This window comes from Oryza sativa, chromosome 3 (assembly GCF_034140825.1).
Source record: "Oryza sativa Japonica Group chromosome 3, ASM3414082v1".
Classification (NCBI taxonomy): Eukaryota; Viridiplantae; Streptophyta; class Magnoliopsida; order Poales; family Poaceae; genus Oryza; species Oryza sativa.
This window is the reverse complement of record NC_089037.1, coordinates 1,228,696-1,252,885: the sequence shown is the minus strand read 5'-3', so window position 1 is coordinate 1,252,885 and position 24,190 is coordinate 1,228,696. Positions and strand designations below refer to the sequence as shown.

Below are 24,190 nucleotides of genomic sequence, written 5' to 3'. Positions count from 1 at the left end.
TACGTTTAATATTTATAATTAATTTTCAAACATCCGATGTGATAGGGACTTAAAAGTTTTAGTCTCATCTAAACAGGGCCTTATACTACACCACCGCGATGACGTTACGCCCAGCCCCATCGCTGACGACCCATCCGGCCCCTCTCCCCCCGCCACCTGACTCGACTTCCTCTCCCCGCCTGACTACGCTTCTCCGCTGGCGCCGCGTCGCGCCTATTTATAGTAGTAATCCCCCCGTGGTGTGGTGCGTGCCAAGTTGTGTGTGTGTACCGCGGCATGGCGGACCAGCTCATCTCCACGGCAGACCACGACACGCTGCCGGGCAACTACGTGCGCCCCGAGGCGCAGCGCCCGCGCCTCGCCGACGTGCTCTCCGACGCCTCCATCCCCGTCGTCGACCTCGCCAACCCCGACCGCGCCAAGCTCGTCTCCCAGGTCGGCGCCGCCTGCCGCTCCCACGGCTTCTTCCAGGTATAATAAATCACTAGCACTACTACCTACGTTACTACATCGTCCATCTCGTATAAGCAGGTCTCACACATGTTGGATGTTGCTGTTGCATGCAATCGATCGATGGAGTTGATCAGGTGCTCAACCATGGGGTGCCAGTGGAGCTGACACTGTCGGTGCTGGCGGTGGCGCACGACTTCTTCCGGCTGCCGGCGGAGGAGAAGGCCAAGCTCTACTCCGACGACCCGGCCAAGAAGATCCGCCTCTCCACCAGCTTCAACGTCCGCAAGGAGACCGTGCACAACTGGCGCGACTACCTCCGCCTCCACTGCTACCCGCTTCACCGCTACCTCCCTGATTGGCCATCCAACCCCCCTTCCTTCAGGTTACTCCACTTTTCCTGCCTTCTCTACTACTCCTATTCCAAGTACTCCAAAGACCATTTCTTGCTCATCTCAAAAGACTCTGCAAGTCAGTCATCACTGCTCCATCTTCGCTTTGGTATTGAAAGAAACAACAGGACAGACGAATAGCTAGCTTGGACGGCTGGTGAAATTACTCCATGCAGGCCGTGTCTAGTTCTTTACACAATTTTTTTTAAGTATACAAAACAAATTACAAATTCCGCCTGTAAACTGTTAGATAAATTTATTAAGCCTAATTAATCTGTCATTAATAAATATTTAATGTAGCATCACATCGTCAAATCATAACGCAATTAGGCTCAAAAGATTCATCTCGTAATTTACATGCAAACTGTGCAATTGTTTTTTTCGTCCACATTTAATGCTCTATACATGTGTCCAGACATTTGATGTGATATTTTTGGCAAAAGAAAAATTAGAGATCTAAACACGCCCACAATTACAAGTGGTTACCTTTCCCATTCACAACTCACAACTCATGCACACAGATGTTAATTCCAAGTCCCCACATGTTTCAGCGTTGCTTTTTTTTTCCTTAGGGAAACGGAGTTTCTTAAAATAAAATGTTTAATCCTTGGAAACCAAAGTAAAACGTTGCCATTTTCAAGTTTGGTCCATACCCCACGGACAGAAAAGAACTATAGTACTTGACCAATCTTTTTCGCTCCTTGCGTGATACTGAACGATGTGTTTCGAGGTGGTTTGAAAATGCCAGGCTAACCACTCTGAACAGTTCTTGGGGAAAAAAAACCACTCTGAACCTGAACGACTCTAGCTGTGGGCTGTGGCTACCATGTGCCAGAGAGACAGGGCTCCATTCTAAACAAATTCCGGGACAAACAGACCTTTTGCTTTCATGAAAGATAACAAAGAGTTATCACAGATTCATTGTACCCTCCTCTTCAATGTTTAGTTTTTTTTGATGGAGGAAGTACTCCTATCCAATACTCCAACAAACCACGGCTCCACGTTTATCATGTTTCATTACTCATTAGCTTGCAGTAGAATGAACAAAATATTGTCTCCGTTTTCTTTTACTTATTGTTAGACATCGATAATCTTTAATGTACATATTTTATCACTACCTTTTCTAATTTTATTTTCATAAAAACTATTAAAAATAAGTACCATGACGGTGATCCTTACTAATTAGTATTCTAATATTGGCATTATCACCATAGGCTGTGTTTGTTTGGGGGTTGGGAACCTTTCTCCTGGCACGTAAAATGGAGGAACGGATTAGCACATAATTAATAAAGCATTAGCTAAAAACTTGATAAGTGGATTAATATGATTTTTAAAAGAACTTTTCTATATTAGATTTTTTTAAAAAAACGTATGGTTTAGCAGTTTAGAAAGCTTGCACATGAAAAATGAGGGAATGGAAGTTGAAAAGGTGTATTATAGAACACAGCCTTAGAATTGATTTTAACCATTGATTTATGAGTTCTATTATGAGTAGAAACAATTATTATACTACTGTCACGCCCCGAACTAGTCCCGACCGGAACTAGCCCGTGACGCTCCAAATTAACCTGTTAATCGATACCAGTCCCAGGAAACAGTGCTGGTATCACAGGAAGACAGAATATCACAGCAACAAAGGTCTCTTTATTATAGAGTAGAGGTACAGTCATGTTGGGCTGCGGACAGATCCCAAGCTCACAACTGCATTGCAAAAAGGGAAACGGAAGCCAAGACTTGGACCAAACAACACAGGCGCGACTTGGGAATTAGGCCGAAACCCTAAAACTCATCGTAGCCGGTTTGCTCCTGGAAGAACTCCTCGTCAGCGGGATCCGCTTCATCTTCTTCAGCAACTGGGGGGGATTATTTATATAGAGCAAGGGTGAGTACGGGAGTACTCAGCAAGCCATGGGAAATAAGTGTTTAATGCAGGCTTCAAGGAAAGGCTGTTGTTTTTGCAATTGATTTTATTTGAACTCTTTTCTGAAAACAACTAAGTGAGTGCTTCTCAAACGACACGGATGAGACAGTGCGTCTCGTCCGGTCGGAGTATGTGCAATGTATCAGTCTTTAGAATTGTTCAAGATTGGCACCTGGCCATCAACTTTCAAACGGCCACCCGGGCCAACAACTTTCAAACGGCCACCCGGGCCTAGCTGATCCCATCAGCTGCAGATTTTCCAAACATCGATTCCCCTTTTCACAACAGCAATTTCACAAGGCAGTAGTCAAACAAAACTACGCTAGGAATCACCTCACATCCGCCCATGACCATGGGCACGGCTGTTCGAACAGTTTGTTAACCTCTGCAGAGGGGGTACACTTTACCCACACGACATTACTAACCCGGATCACCCAACCCGTGGGGATCAGCCACGTCGGGAGATCTCCAAGCTTTCATGACAAGGCATTTCCAAAGCCGACACAGGTTTACCATATGCCGACGAGAGGGGTCCCAGACCAACAACAGGTTAGGTCCCAGACCATACTGTGCCAGGAAGCCCAGGGGTCCTCCCCGACACCACCCCGGCGAATCCACATGTCTCTCGGCATCAAGGCTCCCCTGATAAACTAGTTACTCAGCCAGGGGTGTCCCATTCCACCCATGTGGTCGTACTTGTCTTATGTTCGGATGAAATTCCAAGGAAACGGTCCTTAAGTGCAAGAGCGGGAAACCGTACACCCGGTACGTTCCCCGGTCCGTGGTTTTGGAAATTCATTTAGTTCGCAAGCACCGACCCAGGTGTCGGGTTTTCCAAGTCTTTTGTAAAACCCAAGTTTTACCCAAGAAGTTACTCAGATTTTAAGTTTGAAGGCGACCGTCGATACTCGCATAGAGTGCACGAATATCGAGGCGCAACTAGATGGTTACAAGGGAACATGGTATAACAATTAACAAAGGAAGGATCAGATGCAACAAATTAGGTAGGTTCGCCAATCTGCCTTGCAGACGGGACAAGCAAATTAAGTGCGATCCTATCAATGCATAATATTTTTTTCAAGCAACATAATTAAGTTCAGATATAGGCTCAAGATGTTCAAAGGTGGCTTGCCTTGCTCGAGATCTTGAGCTTGATCCTCGAAATCCTCGCACTGCGGGTCTTCGGGCTCCGAAACTACACGCAAAACGGGACAACTCAACAAACGGCGAAAATAAAGCCCTATTAATGACCTCTAAGCGTGCCATTAGATAGATCTCGAGATTTGAGGAATTTTGGAAGTTGAACGGAGTCAAACGGATTTACGGTTGGGAAGATATTGAATTTCTAAGATTATTGGATTTTTGGTCTAAAGGAAAAAGGATTTATTTAAATCCTTTTTGAAAAAGAAAAGGAAGAGGGAGGGGAAGTAGACTTCCCTCGGGCGGCTAGGGCGCGGCCCGAGAGAAAAGGGGCGGCTCGGCCGAGCTAAATGGGCCGGCCGGCCCAAGAAGGCGGCCCAAAGCGCGCGCGCGGGCGGGGAGGGGAGAGAGAGCCGGTGGGCCGGGTCCATCCCGCGTGGTCCCGGGTGGGACCCGCTTGTCGGTGACACGGTTCACCGTGCGGAACGCGCACGCGGCGCGCGCTAGGGTTTGGGGGAGGGACGCGGTGCACGCGCGCGGTTCGCGGAAGATGCGGTGCGGCGGGCCCACGCGCAGCCTCACGGCTCACCGCGGACCATGCGCACGGGGGGGGAACGGAGGGAGCGGCTGGCCGGGTCAGCCGATCCGGTCGCGGCCGAGGTGGCGCCGACATGGCGCCTAAGTGGCAGCCACGCGGGCCGGCGGGAGGTAGACGACGACGCCGGCCGGAACGGACGGCGGACGACAGCGGCGGGCGGCGGAGCGAACCACGGCGATACAGGCGAAAGCGAGCACACCGGGTGGTTGCACGAGACGAGGGGAGACGAGCCAACGGCTTGGATTCGCCGGAGGGAGTGCGTCGGCGGCGGATTGCGGCGGCGGCAACCGGCGGGGAGGGAAGAGGGAAACGGCGACGAGGTCACGAGGGGCCGATTCCCGGCGGCGAGAGCATCTACGCGGCTACGGGAATCCGTCCCTTGCGCCGGATTAGGAGGAACGCATCGAGGGAGGCCGGCGACGAGAGGCGCTTCCGAGCTCGGGCGGCGACGGCGGCGAGCACACGGCGAGCGACGGCAGCAGTCGGGGCGGCGCCAGCTAGCTACGGGGAGGCTACTCGTGCTACTACCCGAGTCTAAGGGAAGGGGATGGAACGAGGAGGGAGAATAGGGAGATGCGCTACCGTGCGGGACGGGGCGCAGTGACGATGGGCCGACGGCACGGGAGTGATCTCTCCGGCCTCGGGCCGGGGAAGAGGAAGAAGAGGGCGCGCCCGGAGTCCCCTTCCGCGTCCTCGCTCGTGCCGGCTCCTCCGACACGCGCGACGACAAACGGCGACGGCGAACAGAGCACGGGAGGCGGCGACAATGGAGTGGAGGCGATGGGACAACGAGAGGAGAAGAGAGGGAGGGCGCCTGGGCTTTATAGGATGGCAATGACGGTTTGGGAGAGGGGAACCGACTTTGGACGGTCAAGCCAGCGAGCTGGCGCTCCGGCTAGCGGCCAAATCGGCGACAGGGCGGAGGGAGGATGACGCCGGCGGGAGGAAAAAAGGGAAAAGGAGGGAGAGAAAGGGGGCTTGCCCCTTGCCTCTTTGGGAAAAGGAGGAGGGAGCGGGGGCGACGCGGCAGAGGGAGGAGGGGCTCTGCCTCCGTCCCTTGGAAGCTAGCGCGCGGAGTGGCGGGGTCGGGTTGATGACGACGGCGATGACGGCGGGGCGGTTTGGAGCGGAGCGGCGACACGGACGGCAGGCGCGGACAGGCGCGGCAGAGGCTGACGGCAGCGGCGACCAGGCGGTCGGCCACCACGGCACGCGCGCGCGGGAAGCAACGGGCGGCGCGGCGATTTGAGCGGCGCGGCTCGGGCACGCGTGCTGACTCGCGGCGCAGACGGCGCAGGCGCGGCACGGGCGGCGACCGCACGGGCGCGTGCATGCGAACAACGGCGCGCGGGAAGCAGCAGCGAGGGAGCGGAGAGGGAGGGCTCGGCTCGGCGCGGCTCATGCGCACGCGCGCGCGGCGCGCGGGCAGAGCGGAGAAGAGGGAGGGAGAGAGAGAGAGCGAGAGAGAGAGATAGCCGGGGAGGGAGGGGAAGATGGGCCGAGAGAGATTCGGCCCATCGAACCCGAGGGAGGAAAAATAAACTTTTGCGGAGGGATCGATTTGGGAAGGTTTGGATTCGGGATTGAACTCGACGATAGATCGGGGATTTGAGATCTGAGATGGCACGGACACTAGGCAACAAGCAAAGAAACAGATTTCGCAAATAGAGTTTTTAAGAGATAGTTTTCCCGCTAGGCGCCACGACGGAACGGGCGCTACAACTACTAGTAGTTGGTTGGTAGTAGAAATAGATATGATCTATTGGATTAGAATAAGATATACGATTTAGATTGGTTCTACTATCGGTAAAAAGGATTAAAAATATAATTATATAAAAGAGATTTCCATGCCAAATCTACCAACACCATTTTCTCATGTTAAATTTTAGTATTTTTGCATGAATTAATCATTTAAGATTCAAGGTTTGACTGCACGCATTCTATAATGCTATTTATTTGAGTTAGTGCAATAATTGAAGTAGCGGGCTTCAAAAATTGCCACATCAAATTTGTGATTAGGTGGAGAGATGATAGAAGATGAGAATAATAGCGGTGTTATAGATTTGTAGCCAGCTATAGCATGAGTTATAAGACATCGTGTGTAGTAAATATTTATGTGTAACTATTATATAGATAGACTATTAGATTAGCTGTAGATGATGTGCCAATTTTTGAAGCTAATAATAGATGGCTATACTATTATACTTGCTATTTGAGATCGGAGGTAGTAAACAACTACTTTCTCAGTTTTAAATTATGAGCATCTCTAGGTTTCTTAGTGGAGATTAAAGTTGAGAAGAAGAGACTCTGGCATTAAAAATATAATTATATGAAAGTGATTTTCATGGCAAATAAGATTTATGGGTAGGTTAAGCAGAGATGAGAAGAGAGGAGATAGAGAAGAAAAGTGTGTTACATATGTGTAGCTAACAGTAGCACGGGCTATAAGACGGTGTGTGTAGTATATATTTGTGTGTAAGTATTGTATGGATAGAGTATTAGATTAGCTGTAGATGATGTGCCACTTTTTGAAACTAATAATTGGCTATATTATTACACTTGTTGTTTGATATTGGAGACAGTAGACAATTGTTCTCTCCATTTTAAAATATAAGGATTTCTAGATTGTATAGCAAAGATTAAAGTTGAGGAGGAAACACTTTGGTGCCCCTTGTGTAACAAGAAACAACTTGAGGCAGGAGGTAGTTAGAGCCTCTTAGAGGTAAGATGAGATTTAAAATAAATTATTGATGGGATAAGTAGTATTACAAATCATTTTTATATATTGTAACAACATGAACTAGTGAGGTTGACCTGTCATGCTAGCAATGCCTTTTATGTCTCTGCACTCATATACTGTAAGAGGCAATTTTAGCACAGACATCGATCGAGGAAACAGAAAGAAGGTTGGAGCTACTAGTAAGACAATGCAATGAGAACCACATTTTTCCCCTACTGAAAAAGTCGCATCGCATCAGTCATGTACACAATCACATGAAGATCCCAACATCAGAAACGATGAAGTGGTCACGTGCATCCATGCCTAGTGCTGGGATCATTTCACCTGCTAAGAATCCACTAGTGTCGGTTTCGTAGGACCTCCCTTCTCATCAGTGCTTGGATGGGGATTTCAATGGGAGCTCATTGGAGCTCGTTGGTGTGATGGTGGATGACTTTATTTCAAATCCTGATATACATAAATATGGTTGTGCACTTGTGCGCATTCTTCGCTCAGGCCGAAAGTTATCCTTTGTTTATCCAAAAACAAGGTCGAACTTAGGACCAGTAGGACAAAAGATCAAGGGAATTAATCACGCATTATCTCCTAAGTTAATCCTTATATTATTAACCATAAGATGAATTTACTTTGACGATGGTGCAGGGAGATCATAAGCACATACTGCAAAGAAGTTCGGGAGCTCGGATTCAGACTGTACGGAGCGATATCCGAGAGCCTGGGCTTGGAACAGGACTACATCAAGAAGGTTCTTGGTGAGCAGGAGCAGCATATGGCGGTGAACTTCTACCCCAAGTGCCCGGAGCCAGAGCTGACGTTCGGACTGCCGGCGCACACCGACCCGAACGCCCTCACCATCCTCCTCATGGACCAGCAGGTGGCCGGCCTGCAAGTTCTCAAGGAAGGCAGGTGGATCGCCGTGAATCCACAGCCCAACGCGCTGGTGATCAACATTGGTGATCAGCTACAGGTGATGCATATATCAGTTTCTTTTATCAGAGTATATAATGGACTAGGTTAGGTGTTCAGATAACATTGCTGAAAATCTTAGTGCTTGTTTAGTTCTCAACTTTTTCTTCAAACTTCCAACTTTTCCATCACATCAAAACTTTCATACACACATAAACTTTTAACTTTTTTTCTTCAAACTTCCAATTTTAGTCAAATTTCTAATTTTAGCGTGGAACTAAACACAGCCTTAACCATGGCAATTGAAGCTGTTGTGTGTTCAGGTATAGCTTGTTGGTAAACGATCAGGCTAGGTGGCAGACAATGCTAGTGCGGCAGAATATAGTTGGGTCACCTAGGACAAACACTTCTTGTTGCAGAAAAAAAAAAGACGAGCTGTTGACCAACATTATAATAACTGTGATAATAGAAAAAGACCAATAAGGACCCCTTTTTGATTTGCAGGACAGGAAAAACACAAGAATAGAAAAACCGCAAGAATTAGGGTAGTAACACTTCTCAAATCTTACATGAATATAAAAAACACAGGAAAAACAATATGAGTCTTTTGATAGTGTTATGGGAAAAACAAAAGAAAATTACTTCATTGCTATTTTTCCTAAGAAATATGAAACAAGTAATACAATCTTATAGAAAGTTTCCTTTCTTTTCTATAATCAAAGGGACATGTAGGAAAAAATTCATAGGAATTTAAATTATATGAAAATACTTGGCCAGATTCTATCATTTTTATGAATCGAAGAGGCCCTAAACAGCCAGATATAATGGATTGAGTATAGTACTAAAAGATATCGATACCGTGATACGTCGCACACAGAGATTTTTCTCTAGGAGTAGATAAATGAAGATTCTTCTATCGGATGCCAATTGCCATGGTTTATACTTTGCAAAGAGTAGTTAAATATTTGCAGGAAATCTGAACTGCAAAGCACTGAACTGTATTTTTTTTATTCAGTAAATATTTTCCAAGTGTTGGTTCTGCTCTGCAGCAGAATTTGTAACCTCTGTAACTTCCATATATTGCAGGCGCTAAGCAACGGAAGATACAAGAGCGTGTGGCACCGTGCTGTCGTCAACTCTGACAAAGCGAGGATGTCCGTCGCATCGTTCCTGTGCCCCTGCAACGACGTGCTCATCGGCCCAGCTCAGAAGCTCATCACCGATGGCTCCCCGGCCGTCTACCGGAACTACACCTACGACGAGTACTACAAGAAGTTCTGGAGCAGAAACCTCGACCAAGAACACTGCTTGGAGCTCTTCAGAACAACACCTACAGACACATCTTGAATTCTTGATCTAGTCGAGAACTGGTTTGTAGTACTCGGTTGTAGGTGTAGGTGGTGTTTGGGAGAGGGGGTGGTGTTTGGGAGAGAGCCCGACTTATTGTTTTGTGAGAGGATCTCCCAAACACCCCCGTAGTTTCTCGGTTGAAGTTGTTTGTAGTACTCGGTTGTAGGTGTACTGGAACGAGCCGTTGGAATGAGTAATCAATCAAATCAATCGGTGCAACGCAATTGTACTACTGGAGTTCCGTCGTTTTGCTTATTCGGAAAATAAACCAAACGGTATATTTTTAAATGAAAAATAATTTATGAATAAATTTTCATATATTCGGGATATAAACCAAATGACATATTTTCAAACAAAAACAATTTATGAATAAAGTTTTGATATACATGTTCTTAACAATCTAAAAACAAAGACTAGAAAATAAACTTCGATGAAAAAAAACCTCAAAATCAACTTTAAATTTAAAGTTAAAAATTCAAATTTTAGTTGATAAAGATAAGCATAAAAAAAAAGATGGAGCCATCCAGTGTTTACATATATAAGTTCGTATATAACCACTCAATCGACTTGTCTCTATTATTATAAAAATTGAAGATGTTTTTATCGATATTTTGGTACGTCATCCGTGTATGAGTCGGTTATTAAGTTTGTTCGGTTTTGAAAATACATAAATGTATTTCAATCGGTTTTAAATTCGTTCGCTTTTGGAAATACAGGAGGAGTTGTATAAGAAATATTTTTTTAAAAAAAACTTACATATTAACTTGAGATGATCGGAATCACAATTGCAGATCATGATTTTATTCTCAAAGTGAATTTCACCTTAACTAAACCATACAACAATAATAAAATTAAAATAGCTTTCACCCGTTGTAACGCACGGGTATTTTTTTAAGTAACAATATAAAACCGGGAGGATAAGGAAAAGGGGACAAATACACGTAAACAAATTGACATGAGTCGACGCCTCCGACGTGGTGGAGAGTTGAGCGGCCGGCAGTTGAATGTTTGAACGGAGACGCACGGCAGCCGGGCCGCATGGGCCATATGAATAGGCCGTTTTGAACGTAGGCCCAGGAAGACTTTCACGTGTCCGGCCCGAAAAACAGGCACACCCGGACGAGGAAAGCGTATTTTCGTAATTTACGCTACTGTCAAAGGAAAACGTATTAAGGTTTTCTGTTACCAGCTCAAGGGAGGAAAGGATTAGTAGATAGGGAAGGAAGAGCAGAGAGAGCAAAGCTCCCGCCGTTCATCTCCTCGTCTCGCCCCGCTCCAAGCGCGCCGCCATGGCCACCACCTCCTTGTCCCTGCATGGCGTCCCATCCCCCACCGCCACCAAGCTCTCCTCCTCCTTTCTCGGCGCCCCCGCCTCCTTCCTCCGGCCGACGCCGCCGCCGCTCGCTGCCCCCTCGCGGAGGGCGCTCGCCGTCAGGGCCATGGCGCCACCCAAGCCCGGGGGCAAGCCCAAGAAAGGTTCGTGTCTCGCTCTGCAGCATCCATGGATTTGCTTGCGCTCGCGTTGGCTGAATCGCGGCGTGCGTTCTTTGTTTGTTGTGCAGTGGTGGGCCTCATAAAGCTGGCGCTGGAGGCCGGGAAGGCCACGCCGGCGCCGCCGGTCGGCCCCGCGCTTGGTGCCAAGGGTGTGAACATCATGTCCTTCTGCAAGGAGTACAATGCCAAGACGGCCGAGAAGGCCGGCTACATCATCCCTGTCGAGATCACCGTGTTCGATGTGAGCTTAAAATCGTCAATTCCACTGAATGTGTGTGAACATGCATCTCTAATGTGGGTACTCCTAATTATATGTGTGTTTGCCTGGTTTTTTGCAGGATAAAAGTTTCACCTTTATCTTGAAGACCCCTCCTGCCTCAGTCCTTCTCCTCAAGGCAGCAGGTGTGCACCCTTTTAGCTAGCATGAATCTATAATTTTGTTTCGTCCATGTATTGAATTTGCGATATGTTTATACGGTTGGACAAAATAAAATGAAAACACTTCTGCTAGGTCAATGTTTTTGCTTTTGTATTCCATGTGGCCCAATGCTATAAGAATATTATGTTCTTCTGGAGTATTATGCAGAAGAATGGATTGAAAGTTCCATGTCACAAGTTAGATATGGTTATCCGAAAAGTTTGACTAATCTATAGGGTGAACTGCACAGGTTGCCAGTTTGCCATGACATATACATTAGACTTAGATGTTTGCTATAACATTAGTACCAATGTTGCACTTATGTGAAATGAAGTGCATATGAGACGTAAAAAAGTTTTCTCTGAAAAGCTAATCACTAGTACATTATTTATTCACTTTACTTCCTTGTTCAGCCAATTGAAAGATAATGCAACATGTGGGCTTCGCCCATTTTGATTCTGATGTGCATTTTCCATATTTTAGTTCTTCATTTCCATAGGACAGCGAGAACAAGGTAAAAAAATAGCAAATGACTACTGCTTTTCACTCTTGCATATTTCTAGTTTGTGTTTGGTATATGATCAGTAGCGCTAGATGGTATCTATTGGATTGTTGATCAATTAAAATAAGTTAACCAATAAGTTTTTAGATGTTATTAAGCACACATATTTATGCAACTTGCTCTGCTTACGATTATATGTATTTTTACTCTGGTTTGTCATTTCCCTTGTTTCATGAATATGGTGAGGAAGTTTGTAATATGAATACATCAGAGAGATGAATAAGTTGTATGGACTCGTTAGTCACAAAATATCTGTGCTGTTTGCGAGTTCAAGCATGTCTGCAGACTAAAAGCAAGGATGAACGCATTGCACACGACTGCGTACAATCGCTTACAAACAACCGACCTTGTTACATCTATGATTATCCTTTCTATTGTTCATGTAGCTCTTTTGTGAGCTTTGGATACTTAAGCAAATGATTTCTCACCTCCAATCCTTATTCTTAGGTATCGAGAAAGGTTCAAAAGAACCGCAGCGAGAGAAGGTTGGAAAAGTAACAGCAGATCAAGTACGTACAATAGCTCAAGAGAAGTTGCCAGATTTGAACTGCAAGAGCATTGACTCGGCCATGAGAATTATAGCGGGCACTGCTGCTAATATGGGAATCGAGGTTGACCCTCCAATACTTGAGAAGAAGGAAAAGGTGCTCTTGTAGTCTGTTTCTCTGGCACCCATGAATCACCTTACTGATGGCCACCTGTAGATTTTACTTCCTTTTTGTTCGTCAATATGTTGTTCCTAGTGCTTGAATCTTTTTCCCTCCGTGGTCAGTTTGAGAGCAAACAGACCATCTACTTTTCACAAGCTGTAATCATTTACATCCAAACTGTAGATGGTTTTCATGCTGCACCTATTTGGTGGAGTTTCCACATTTTTTCTTGTGAAGTCCCTATGATACACCACATGTGCACATAGCTCAGCTTGTCAAACCTGAGTAAGATCTTACTGTTCCTGTTGCCCAATTGCATGCCTGTTGTTTGTTTCAGATGCAAACCATTTCTGAACATTCTGCGTTAACTATTCACTGCTAGACTTTTTAAGTTTTGATATACATATCATTGGAAAACATTTCTAAATTGTAACTGTGAACTTCATGTGTATCTTGTACGCAGTGTAGTGGATGCGCTAAATGCCTGAATAGCTGAATTGTGATAATTATTCATTGGTACAAATGAATTAATTAACTATTATAAAGTTGAAAAATGAATTTAAATCATTTGGAATTCATATATTGTATTTTTTTTAAAAAAAAAAGAAGATCAAGAAGTATACGCGTTCACCATCATTCCATTTAAGCATAAAAGAACAGGGAGGTTCTGAAACTGAAAAGGCTCAGTTCACCAGTACATGAAGAGGCAGATATGCAGAGACGGAGTGACAAGATGGGCTCCTGGCCCAGCCCAGTTGCTTGTTCTAAAATCTTGATACCACTGTAGTAACTGGATTAGAGTTGTGCTGCTGCTTCGTAGGAGGTAGGAGCGGTGCATGTCCATGCAAGATTGCAAGCAAAAAAACAAGAGGATGCAACAACGTGTGGACAATTCCGTACCACGGCAATAGCAATGAGAGCAGACAGCGTACTGCGCACAAATTACTCACATGATGCTGCATGCGTCTTGCGTCGTCGTCGCAGTCGCAGACGCTCCCTGATTGCCGCTGATTCGAGCGGCCAACGCAGGCAAAACTGCACAAATTACTCACATGATGCTTGGTCGCAGCATTGGTGTGTTGGTGGCTGCATGGTAAGAGCAAGTACAATAGCAGGCTATAAGCTAGCTACAAACATATTTTAAAAAAATAAATAGGAAGAGAGGAGAGCAGTAGGCTACAGATTTGTAGCCAGCTAAAGCACGGACTCCAAGACGCATAGTGTGTATGACAGGTGAGACTAGGTGACACAGAGTGTGTATGACAGGTGGGACCATGTATTAATATTGTAGTATGTAGCTATTGTATGAATGAGCTATTAGATTAGCTATAGATGAATTGGAGCCAGTAGTTGGCTATACTATTAGACTTGCTCTAATCGCGCCAGCCAGCCAGCTAAGGGCAGGTACAATAGCAGGCTTTAAGCCAGCTATAAACATATTTTAAGGAGATAAATAAGGAGAGAGAAGAGCAACGGACTATAGATTTGTAGCCAGCTATAGCACGGACTCTAAGACACAGTGTGCGTATGACAGGTGGGACCATATATTAATAGTGTAGTATATAACTATTGTATGAATGAGCTATTAGATTGGCTATAAGCGAGAGCCTGACGAGCGCGGGCGATGTATCGATCACCTTTTCGCTTTTCAGCAGCCGGCACAAAATCGGCGATACTGGTCCAGTATAATGCCGCAGCAGCAGCTTGCAGCGGGGAGTCGATGCATGCATGGTCGAGCGACTGGAGCGTGCCCAGCGGTGGCAGCGAGATGCGCTGCGATCGACATGGTCTGCGACTGCATGCGAGAGAGAAGGAGAGCAAGGACGAAGGCGGAGGGGAGGCGGGCATATTGGTGAAGAAGTTGGTGGCCGGCCGGCGTCGGCGAGCGAGTGACGGATCGACTGTTGCACCGGCCCTGGTTGGCACTAATAGCCGACGCGATGCCATGGGATACTACTGCTATTGCGTACGCCCTGTCTCTCTCTGATGCTCTCCTGTACTTTGCTCCCTCGTCTTGCGCACACGGCCCGCCTGAACTACGATTGCCACTGCATGCGTCTCTCTCGGGCCGTGTCCGTAGGTTCGGCGTGGAGACTTCGGTTGGGTTTGGGTGATTGTACCGCGCGCGCGTGCGCCACCAAGGCGGCACGCCGAAGAATGATGATGATTTCGGGAGGGGAGGGGAGCTAGCTAGACGAGACGGCCATGGCAGAATATCCTCCGGTAGTCCGGTGCGAGCATTTTTACCACTGGGCGCGAGCAGCAGAAACCGAATCGGGGCAAAAGCTTCCGCAATGATGGCATCGCCGTTGACCACCACCCAGGCCCTGGCCCTGCGCTGCCACGTACAGTACTCCACCTAGCTAGTACTCCTAGTGACTACAGCACCAGATGAGGCAAAGCCTGCCACTCCTAAAGAGAAACACAACTACAGCCAGGGCACCAGCCAGGCAGAAAGTTTTGCATGCAAGGAATCCAGGATTACAACAGTAGAGTACTCTACTTCCTACTGTATGTGTAGGAGTATTTACAGAGCGTACAAGGATAGGATCGCCTGTCGAGAACATCTCGTCGCGTCGCTCATGCAATGCAAGCAAGCTCAAGGCGAGAAAGGTGCAAATGAACAACAGGTCGGTCCGTGTGGTTGCTTTTGCTTAGCTTAGCTTGCTTTTGATTACCCCGAGCTACACACTACTCTGCACTTTTACACTCTCCCTCTTGCTACAGTAGAGGTCTTCCTCGAGCAGTAGGCCGGCATGAGCCTGAGACTGCCAGGAGTGACCACTGCTGCCGTGGTCTTGGGCCCACCTGCCATGTATGGTCCCTTCCCGGCTTCTAGCTACCATAGCAAGCAAGCAATCTCTCTCATCTCTCTCACCCTCTCTAGCTCATCGCCGTACGTCCGTCCTGCTGCCCACCTCGGCGAATTTGACTTATCCCTGGCTGTGTTGCATGTGTTTTGCTTGCATTTGCCTCCCTCCTCCACCGTTTGCTTCTTCTCTTGGTTCCGGCCCGTACATCGGCGTCAGCAGCATGCTCCGGCGTACGCGAAGATCTGGTGCACCACCGTCGCCACCTCGTCCGCCGTCGCCATCTCGCATCCTTCCTCCATCTGCACTCAAACATGTCACACACCATTATACTCAGCTACTCCTACATAATAATAAACCCATCATATATATATACTCTCTTCATTTCTTTCTTTTTGTTTGATATACCGTCATATATTAGGAAACGGAGGTAAAATATTCACATTGCACAGTAAACTACTTGTTTGATTAGACAGTACGGAGGAGTACTGAAAAGCTGTTATACTATCTCTGAAATGCATGGTTCGGGATACGTAAGACTGGCTTGTGGTTGTATCCGTTTGTTCCGATCCTGTGTTTTCCCCATGGACAAGAGAGAAAAGGACACGTAAGAAAGCAGGAGCTTGTAATTAGTAATTGTCTGGAAATTAAGCACAGTCTGTCTGTACCCAAGTACTGGGATGCTCATCGTATTCGAACACTCCATCTGCATACTCCAAAAATCCTTTAACAGAAACGTACGAAAGCCACGGTCCTCATCTGTTGGAAATCCCACGCAACACTCTGCAACGAGCTGGGGACAATTAATCGATTCGCTTACCCATCACTTTCTCACTGGTGCGCCGAGCACGACATGCTACATTACACATCTCTCTACAAATACTACTATTACATAATCACTTCTTTCTACTAGTAGTATATATATATCCAAACTAAAAATCATTAAATGGTTCTCGCAAGAAAAATAGACGGCACTAGCAAAGTAATGGCACATATTTTGCATTCCTCATATTTTGATTCTGAGATCTATTTTGTTTATTTTATTGGTATGTGGTACTGTTTATATCCATGAGTTGTAACAATCCTAATTAGACGACACCGTTTGATTTACCTAGTTGGTTTAACCACTCCATCGCTTTTCTTGAGCTACCAAACTATTTAAATGGCGTATTTTTTTCAAATGCTTTCAACATAGAATTTTTTTAAAGAAAAATAAACAGTCATTTTTTCTGTTTACAATAGCTAATAAGCTATCTGGTTTAGCGTGTGGCCCACAGCCTAAATGCTCAATCGGATGCAAGTAAAAAAGAGCACATGCGTCTAGTAGGTTAAAAAATATATTTAAAAATAGCTCACCTTTTTTTCCCTCTTTGTACAAATGTATTTTAATTTGTTGGATATAACTGTTCTCAATCCTCTTTTTCTTAAAAAAAAAAAGAGAAAAACATCGATCACTATTTGCATAGGCAAGAAGGACAAAGACTGATTTCAAAGTTTATATTTAAGATTGCACGCAATCTATAATGAAAAAAATACTATAAAATATTTTCATTATACTTTATTGCCATCTACGTTTTTTTTTAAAAAAAATGTCTAATTGAAACGTGTTATAAGAGAAAACCATTAGAAACTAGAGTAATCTGCTTTAAATACTTCCTCCGTTTCTAGATTCATTAGCATCAATATGAATGTGGGATATGCTAAATGACTTACATGGTAAAACGGAGGGAGTAGCTTACAGGTGAATTAAGCTGAAAATTGCCTTTTAGTAATAGTGACCTTTCAATATTGAAATCAGCAACGAAATATTCCTTTTTCCTTGTGATGGAAACCGCAATCAAATATAGTTAGAAAATGGCTACCTTTTGTGGCAAATCAAATGTAGGTTTAAAAAAACGAGGGAACATGCAGTAAAAGGTGATGAAGAGTTGTCGTTGTTTTGACCTTGAGGTTGAAGCAGTAGACGACGGCGTCATGTCCGACGGAGGTGACGGCGAGGTGCAGCACGGTGAGGCGGAGGTCCTCCATGGCGGCGACGGCGCGCACGAGCCGCCCGGTCCACCGCCTGCCGGCAACGCGCACCCGCACGTGCCCCCCCACCGCGGCCGTCGCCTCCACGTCGACGCCGCTGCCGCCGCGCGCTTCGGAGTAGCTCGTGTACTGCGGGGACACGAACACGCCGTCCGACGCCGCGGTGGCCGCCGCCGCCACCACGCCGACGCCGCTCCGCTCCGCCGCCGCCGCCTGCAGCGCCACCAGCTGCTGCTCCAGCTGCTTCACGTAGTCGATCGCCCCGCCCACCACCGTCGCCTGGTCACCCTATATCCGCAATTGCATTGTAGTAATCGCTAAGAACTTGCGAGAGATTTTGATGTTTCTTTTTGCTTGAGAATTGAGATATTATTGCGGCGTCATGGCGGGAAGGAATTTACTCGAGGGATGTAGTTGGAGGGGATGAGCGATCGGAGGGAGGCGAGGTGGTCGTTCATGAGGCGGCGGCGGTTGCGCTCCACGGCGATGTGCGTCATCCGCTGGTTCTCGGCCTCCTCGGGCTTCTTGCGCTTCTCCGGCGGCGGCGCGGCGCGCGGGCGCGGCCTCGGCCTCTTCCTCCTCCGCTCCGCCCTGGTCGCCGGAGCCGTGACGGGGGGCGCCGCCGCCTGCGTGACGCAGCTCTCGAGCAGGTCGAGGTCGGCGACCGGTGGACAGGGGCAGCACGACGCGAAGGCGGCGGCGGCGGCGTGCCTCTTCCTCCCGTCGCCGCCGCCGCCGCCGTCTGCTTCCATGGCGCCGTGGAGCAGCGCGAGAAACGGCATCTGACCAGCGCCGGCGCTGGCGGCCGCCTGGTCCGCCGCCGCCGCCGCCGCCCACTGTTCCATTAGCACCCGCACCGCCGCGCCATCGCCATGAACCGGCAGAGTTGAGCACGTTAGCAAGAAACAGAAACAGCGGCAACGCCATAAAAGAGATGGATGCAAATGCAAGAAGAAGAAGACAGCACAATGCAAGCAGCTGCAGCAGGTTGCATGCGAGAATGCATTGAATGGTGCGTGCGAGCGCGGACAGGGCTAGATGTTGCAACCTAGCAGCTGCAAGAAGAAGAAGAAGAAGCAGCAGAATGCAATTAATACAGCCGAATTGCATCGCATCGCATTACATGTGCTGCAGTGCAGAGACTAGGAATGGAAGCTACATGGTTGCTCAATTACTACTAGCTACTAGTAGCAGCAGTGCAGTGGCCGTCCCCGTCCCCGGCCAGGGAAGCTTACCAGCGAGCCGATGGGCCCTTGCAGCTGCATCCTCTCCATTACAAGAGGAAGGTGGTGGTGGTAGTGGCAAGGTATACTACAGTGGTAGCAATAACTGCGCTGGCGAGTAATGAGCCCCTGGGGCAGCAGCTGCAACAGCAACCCCCTCGCTCCTCTCCTCTCCTCCTCCTGCTCCCAATTGAAGCAGACGACGAGCTGCTGCTGTCTATGTCAATTAATGTGTTGTTGTAGAGGTGAGGAGCTAGCAGAGAGGTTGAGGTAGAATGAGGGAGAGGAGACGATTGGATGGAGAAGAAATGGCTGTCTCTTGTAAGGTTTGGTAGGCCAGGTAACGAGGATGAAGATTTGAGCAAGTGAGAGTGAATTATTGAAGCCGTAGAGGAGGGTGGTGGCGCGCGCGCGGCAGATTTGCAGATTTGTCCGGCACGGCGACAGCGGCAGCCACCGTGGGGCCTGGACCTCCTCCTCCTCCCGGCCGCCTTGCGAGCTCGACTCCTTGCAACTGATTAGCGACGGTGTTAGCGAGCAAGTAGTAGAGTAACAGTGCTGTTGACACATGATTGATTATTCCCGTTTTATATATACCTGTTGACACATGATTGATTATTTAATTACTAATCCCGTATCATCACTGCTGTGTCAACCCTTTAGCAGTAGTCCGGGAACAGATAAGTAACAGTGCTGTCAGCGCATCTGCTGCATTAATTAAGGTCAGTTCAGTTACATTAATGTCTTTACCCGTACTGTTGATTATCTTAGGCTCTGTTTAGTTCTCACGCAAAAAATTTTCACCATATCACATCGAATATTTGAACATATGCGTCAAGTATTAAATATATAAAAATAATAATTACACAGATTGCGTGTAAATTGCGTGACGAATCGGGTCGGACACGGATAATGCCGAATACGGATATAAACTCGGATAATGTCGGGTAAAAATACGGAATGAATACGTACCAAAATAGATACGTACACTATCGATTACGAATATTTATTCGGATATCAAGTCGAAGGAACAATCTTATATATCACATAGACAATAACCATTTAACAATTCCATATATACATAATACGATTATATTAGGCATTAGGAACATAGGAAATAAATAGGGTACAATACATCATAGTAGAACCAATACATAATACTAAAAAGTGCCTCACAAAAACATAATATAGATAATATCTGTATATTTATCCGGGTAATATATACCCGATTTTTTTACCGGATAACCATATCCTTAGGATACTACATTTTCGAATCCGATCCCATATCTGCCATAAAATACCCGTATTCGGACCCAATATCCGTGAAATATCCCGGATCCCGAATTTGTCCCGAAATAATGTGGCTGGGCGCATTTTCACCCCTACCCGGCCCATGTAATTTTCTTGACGTATTGGACCATGAACGCTTTGCATACGTAATTTTGTGAGCTGTAGTACGGATATCTTTGGGAGATTTAGAACTACTATACCGATTAAGTTCATGTTAAGGAGGTGTATTCACAGTTGTGCACTGTAGTATACTGGCAGGTTCGATGTAATCATGTAATCAGAAACTAAAATATCATAAGAAATGTGCATGTGTATTGTGGCTGCATTATGCATGATGCATGGCGCCGATCGAATCGAAGTACCGTACAGTATGTAGATCGTAGCTAGGTGGTCGGTCCATGGACTGAACGGTCTCTACGCATGCATGTCAGCACATGGACGTGCATGCGTACCACGGACACACACACACACACAACTAACGATCCACATCGATCGGCTACCGGACCACATCCTGCATGCGGGGTTTCGTATTTTTCGTCGGAGGCATCCGATGGCCACTGCCCACCGCTGTCTTCTTCACACATTGTACCCGTATGCCGCGCCCGCCCGGTTATTGGACTCCATCCTCGTGCTAGCTACTGTGCAGATTTGCTCCCTCTATATATCATCGCAACCGAATATATATATAGGATTTGTTTTGTTCGTGAAAAGAAAATTTTTAGGTATCACATCGAATGTTTGACCGGATGTTAGAAGGGGTTTTTGGACACGAATGAAAAAACTAATTTCATACTCTCTCCGTCCCAAAATAAGTGCAATTTTACACTGTTTATGTTCAACTTTTGACCGTTCGTCTTATTTGAAATTTTTTATGATTAGTATTTTTATTGTTATTAGATGATAAAACATGAATAGTACATTATGTGTGACTAATTTTTTTTTCAAATTTTTCATAAATTTTTCAAATAAGACGAATGGTCAAACGTCGGACACGGTTCCCCACGACTGCACTTATTTTGGGACGGAGGTAGTAACTCGCATGGAAACCGCGAGACGAATTTATTAAGCCTAATTAAATCATCATTAGCACATGTAAGTTACTGTAGCACTTATGGCTAATCATGGGCTAATTAGGCTCAAAAGATTTGTCTCGTGATTTTCATACAAACTGTGCAATTAGTTTTTAATTTTATCTATATTGCTACATGCATGTATCCAAAATTTCGATGTGACGTTTTCTGGGAAAAAAAAACTAAGAAGGCTATAATACTGGACGTACACCATCATGCACCGTATCGGAATACACCTTCCCATATTGCATCGTTAATTTGGACAGTACGTGCATCCAAACCGTACACACGGTACAAGCCCTTGTCAGGATCGACGAGGGACGGCGTCAAAGGCGGATCCATGTAGCTTAGCTAAAAGATAGCACGCGATCGAAAGGGATGGAATTGAAGCACAAAACCGGCGAGACCAAAAGGCAGCACGCGATGCGCCACCATAGACACACAAATAAGCGCTATCATGGCAACCGGCCGGCGACATTGCCGGGGATGAAGTGATCTATAGTGGCGTAAGCATGGGGCATTCGATGATCGATCGTCTCGATGGTGGCCGCGGCCGTGAATGCGCGGGCGTAGCAGCAGGTCCCACCGTTTTCAGCGGAATCGATTGGGCGTGCGTGCAATGCAATCGTGCATACAAGAAATGCAAGAAACACATGATTTAAGCGGACGGTGTAGTACGGAGTGGTGGCATGCATGAGAGTGGAAAGCCCAAGACTTTTTGGTGGATACAACGAACGATCGAGCTGGGGCTGAGCTAGTCAGTTAGCCAGCGAGGAGAGGCGAGTACGTGTCGTCACGCTCCCGCAACTTGCCTCCAATCCTCCATGCATCATAGCTCGCCTCGTCTCTTGCAGTGTCAGTGTGGTGCTCATATCATCAAAGCTGCAAGTATGCATGTAGGCCTGGAGACGGGCGGATGCTAGCTGATTCCATGAAAGCTACGTACGTATCGACGACGATTGTACATACGAACAAATTGCGCTACGACAGATTTGGAGATAGTTGGTTAGCTACACTGTGCTTCGATCGATCACCATGAAAAAAAACATACAACTACTTTTTTTTTTGGGTAATATTAGTACAGTCTACAAATGCATTCTACCGGCACTCCCTCCGCCCTAAAATGAATGTATTTTTGAACTAAACAGATGCACTTATCTTGAGACAAAGTTAGGCTGTGTTTAGATCCAAGAGTGAAAGTTTTGGCATATCACATCAGATATACGGATACACATTTGAAGTATTAAACATAGACTAATAACAAAACAAATTATAGATTCCGCCTGTAAACTGCGAGATGAATTTATTAAGCCTAATTAATTCTTCATTAGCAAATGTTTACTGTAGCATCACATTGTCAAATCATGGAGCAATTAGATTTAAAGTATTCATCTCGCAATTTACACACAATCTGTGTAATTTTTTTTATCTATATTTAATACTCCATATATGTGTCTAAACGTTCAATATGACATGGCGGAAATTTTTTCCATGGAAACTAAACAAGTCCTTAGAAGTGTGAGGAAGGGGATTCAAATTTTTACCGTGAGCTTCAGATAGTACCTGGAGCGCGAGAAACCTGTGGTGCAGAACGGCAGAAGGCGCAGCAATGCCCATGCTGCTCTTGCCCCTCCACCAAACGATGCAGGTGATACGGGCGTGTTGCATTGCAAATTGCAATGCATGACACAGGAGACACGGTAACAGTAACAAGGCAGAGAACGCCGGAGGTGGTGGGTAGGGCCGGACAGGAGGGAGACGGGGACGCAGCCACGCCCACACAGATGGCGGTACAAGGGGGACGCCAAGGCAGCGAGCGATGTGATGCAATCTCTCCTCCTCGATTGGCGTCGTTGTGGACAGGACAAGATGTCTTGGCAGTGGGCTCAGCGAAGCGATTGCATTATTGGTGATTACGAGATGAGCCAAGTTTGGGCCGTTTCTGGAACTTCTTCGAGACAACCAAACCCTTTTCTCTCTCGCCAACTTTTAACCTTTTCCCCTTGTTTCCTTTACTCTCCCCCTACCTCAGCCTCTTGTCGTAACCTCTTTCCACCGCTGTCATTTCGGTGACTGCGATTAACTGCTGTGGTTTTTACCCGGTGTTTCTATTGCAATGCAGGTCTAGCTTTACCATTGGTCGCGTTCTGCCCGAGGTATGTGCATGTTTTCCAAACAAACTTTATCGGGATAGCTTCCCTACTTTCTTCTACGGACTCGGCACTTCGGTGGTACAAGGCCGCCCCCATTCGTTCCTTGGCCAACCTTAACCATCACATAAATGTAGGTACACAATCCTAATCATGTCGGTAATCATGTGACTTGTCTAGTTTGATCTTTGATGCAAGACTGGTTCAGCTAGTGCAACCAGCCAACGGGTACAGTCAGGGGCGTGCCTAGGTTATACTACCCGGTGTCACAGGACACCGGGTAGATTATTCAAATCCTATATAAATTACACTATATTAATTAATATATTAGTCAATAATTAGATAATTAGTATGTATTGGACCCCCGGTAACTTTTGTTCTGGGTTCGCCACTGGGTACAGTAGGAGTCTAAGGACCTTAGGTTCAGCTGACAAGTGCAGGTAATTAATCAAAGTGGAGTAGAGAAGGGCATGCAAAAAGAAAAAAAGACATACATACACGTAGAGACGACGACTGGACGAGCGTATTTTCGGGGTAGCATTTCCAATGAAGTGGCAGAGCGGCAGAGGCAACATGGGCCATGTGCCAGAAAGATCTGAACCGAGCCGCAGGGGAAGCAAGGGTAAAAGGGATTGCAGCCGCTGCTCCTGCACTGTGCCAGTTCGCCATGCTTCGACACGCACGGGAAAAGAGACATCGAAAGAAGTAGCCGCACAGCATAGTATACACCTGTACACAAAATCGTATTCGGACCCTCCTCTCTGCCTACTCGTACTATACCATTTTTGTTCCACAGTTTATTACTCATTTTATGTGTATCGAGCTAGTAGTACCAATGGAAAATTCTTTGACCTCAGGCTCAGCCAGGCAGACATGGAGTCAAAAAAGGCTGGGAGCGACAGAGTTGCAGGAGCTACTAGGCAAGAGGGTGGGCTGGCTTTGGATGCATCGGGCAGCAAAGCATGAGATGCAACGGCCGGGAAATTATTGTAGAG

General features: G+C 46.6%; 3 protein-coding genes across 3 annotated transcripts; 2 read left to right on the top strand and 1 right to left on the bottom strand.

Annotated features, from left to right (window-relative positions):
• Positions 1 to 246: 246 nt before the first annotated feature.
• On the top strand, positions 247 to 9,729 carry LOC4331443 (flavanone 3-dioxygenase 2-like). Its single transcript, XM_015776658.3, has 4 exons — positions 247 to 471; positions 588 to 835; positions 7,884 to 8,208; positions 9,234 to 9,729. Exons 1-4 carry the CDS (start codon positions 277 to 279, stop codon positions 9,492 to 9,494), a joined length of 1,029 nt encoding a protein of 342 aa, XP_015632144.1. The 5' UTR covers positions 247 to 276; the 3' UTR covers positions 9,495 to 9,729.
• A 1,006-nt stretch (positions 9,730 to 10,735) lies between these two features.
• Positions 10,736 to 12,934, top strand: LOC4331442 (uncharacterized). The gene is made up of 4 exons (XM_015773403.3): positions 10,736 to 10,973; positions 11,060 to 11,232; positions 11,330 to 11,393; positions 12,419 to 12,934. Exons 1-4 carry the CDS (start codon positions 10,787 to 10,789, stop codon positions 12,625 to 12,627), a joined length of 633 nt encoding a protein of 210 aa, XP_015628889.1. The 5' UTR covers positions 10,736 to 10,786; the 3' UTR covers positions 12,628 to 12,934.
• Positions 12,935 to 15,050: 2,116 nt separating this feature from the next.
• On the bottom strand, positions 15,051 to 19,199 carry LOC107277078 (transcription factor bHLH57). Its single transcript, XM_015773953.3, has 4 exons — positions 18,698 to 19,199; positions 17,864 to 18,298; positions 17,376 to 17,750; positions 15,051 to 15,733 (listed from the first exon to the last, which is right to left on the bottom strand). The coding sequence occupies exons 1-4, from the start codon at positions 18,734 to 18,736 to the stop codon at positions 15,647 to 15,649; spliced, it is 936 nt and encodes a 311-aa protein (XP_015629439.2). The 5' UTR covers positions 18,737 to 19,199; the 3' UTR covers positions 15,051 to 15,646.
• Positions 19,200 to 24,190: the final 4,991 nt, after the last annotated feature.

Bases quoted from the DNA above. Each gene is read 5' to 3' on its own strand.
- LOC4331443 (XM_015776658.3), top strand. From the start codon at position 277: ATGGCGGACCAGCTCATCTCCACGGCAGACCACGACACGCTGCCGGGC. The intron at 472-587 runs GTATAATAAATC...GGAGTTGATCAG, and splicing joins GCTCCCACGGCTTCTTCCAG to GTGCTCAACCATGGGGTGCC. The intron at 836-7,883 runs GTTACTCCACTT...ACGATGGTGCAG, and splicing joins TCCAACCCCCCTTCCTTCAG to GGAGATCATAAGCACATACT.
- LOC4331442 (XM_015773403.3), top strand. From the start codon at position 10,787: ATGGCCACCACCTCCTTGTCCCTGCATGGCGTCCCATCCCCCACCGCC. The intron at 10,974-11,059 runs GTTCGTGTCTCG...TTTGTTGTGCAG, and splicing joins CGGGGGCAAGCCCAAGAAAG to TGGTGGGCCTCATAAAGCTG. The intron at 11,233-11,329 runs GTGAGCTTAAAA...GGTTTTTTGCAG, and splicing joins TCGAGATCACCGTGTTCGAT to GATAAAAGTTTCACCTTTAT.
- LOC107277078 (XM_015773953.3), bottom strand. From the start codon at position 18,736: ATGGAGAGGATGCAGCTGCAAGGGCCCATCGGCTCGCTG. The intron at 18,299-18,697 runs GTAAGCTTCCCT...CTAATGGAACAG, and splicing joins AAGGGCCCATCGGCTCGCTG to TGGGCGGCGGCGGCGGCGGC. The intron at 17,751-17,863 runs GTAAATTCCTTC...TTGCGGATATAG, and splicing joins CCTCCAACTACATCCCTCGA to GGTGACCAGGCGACGGTGGT.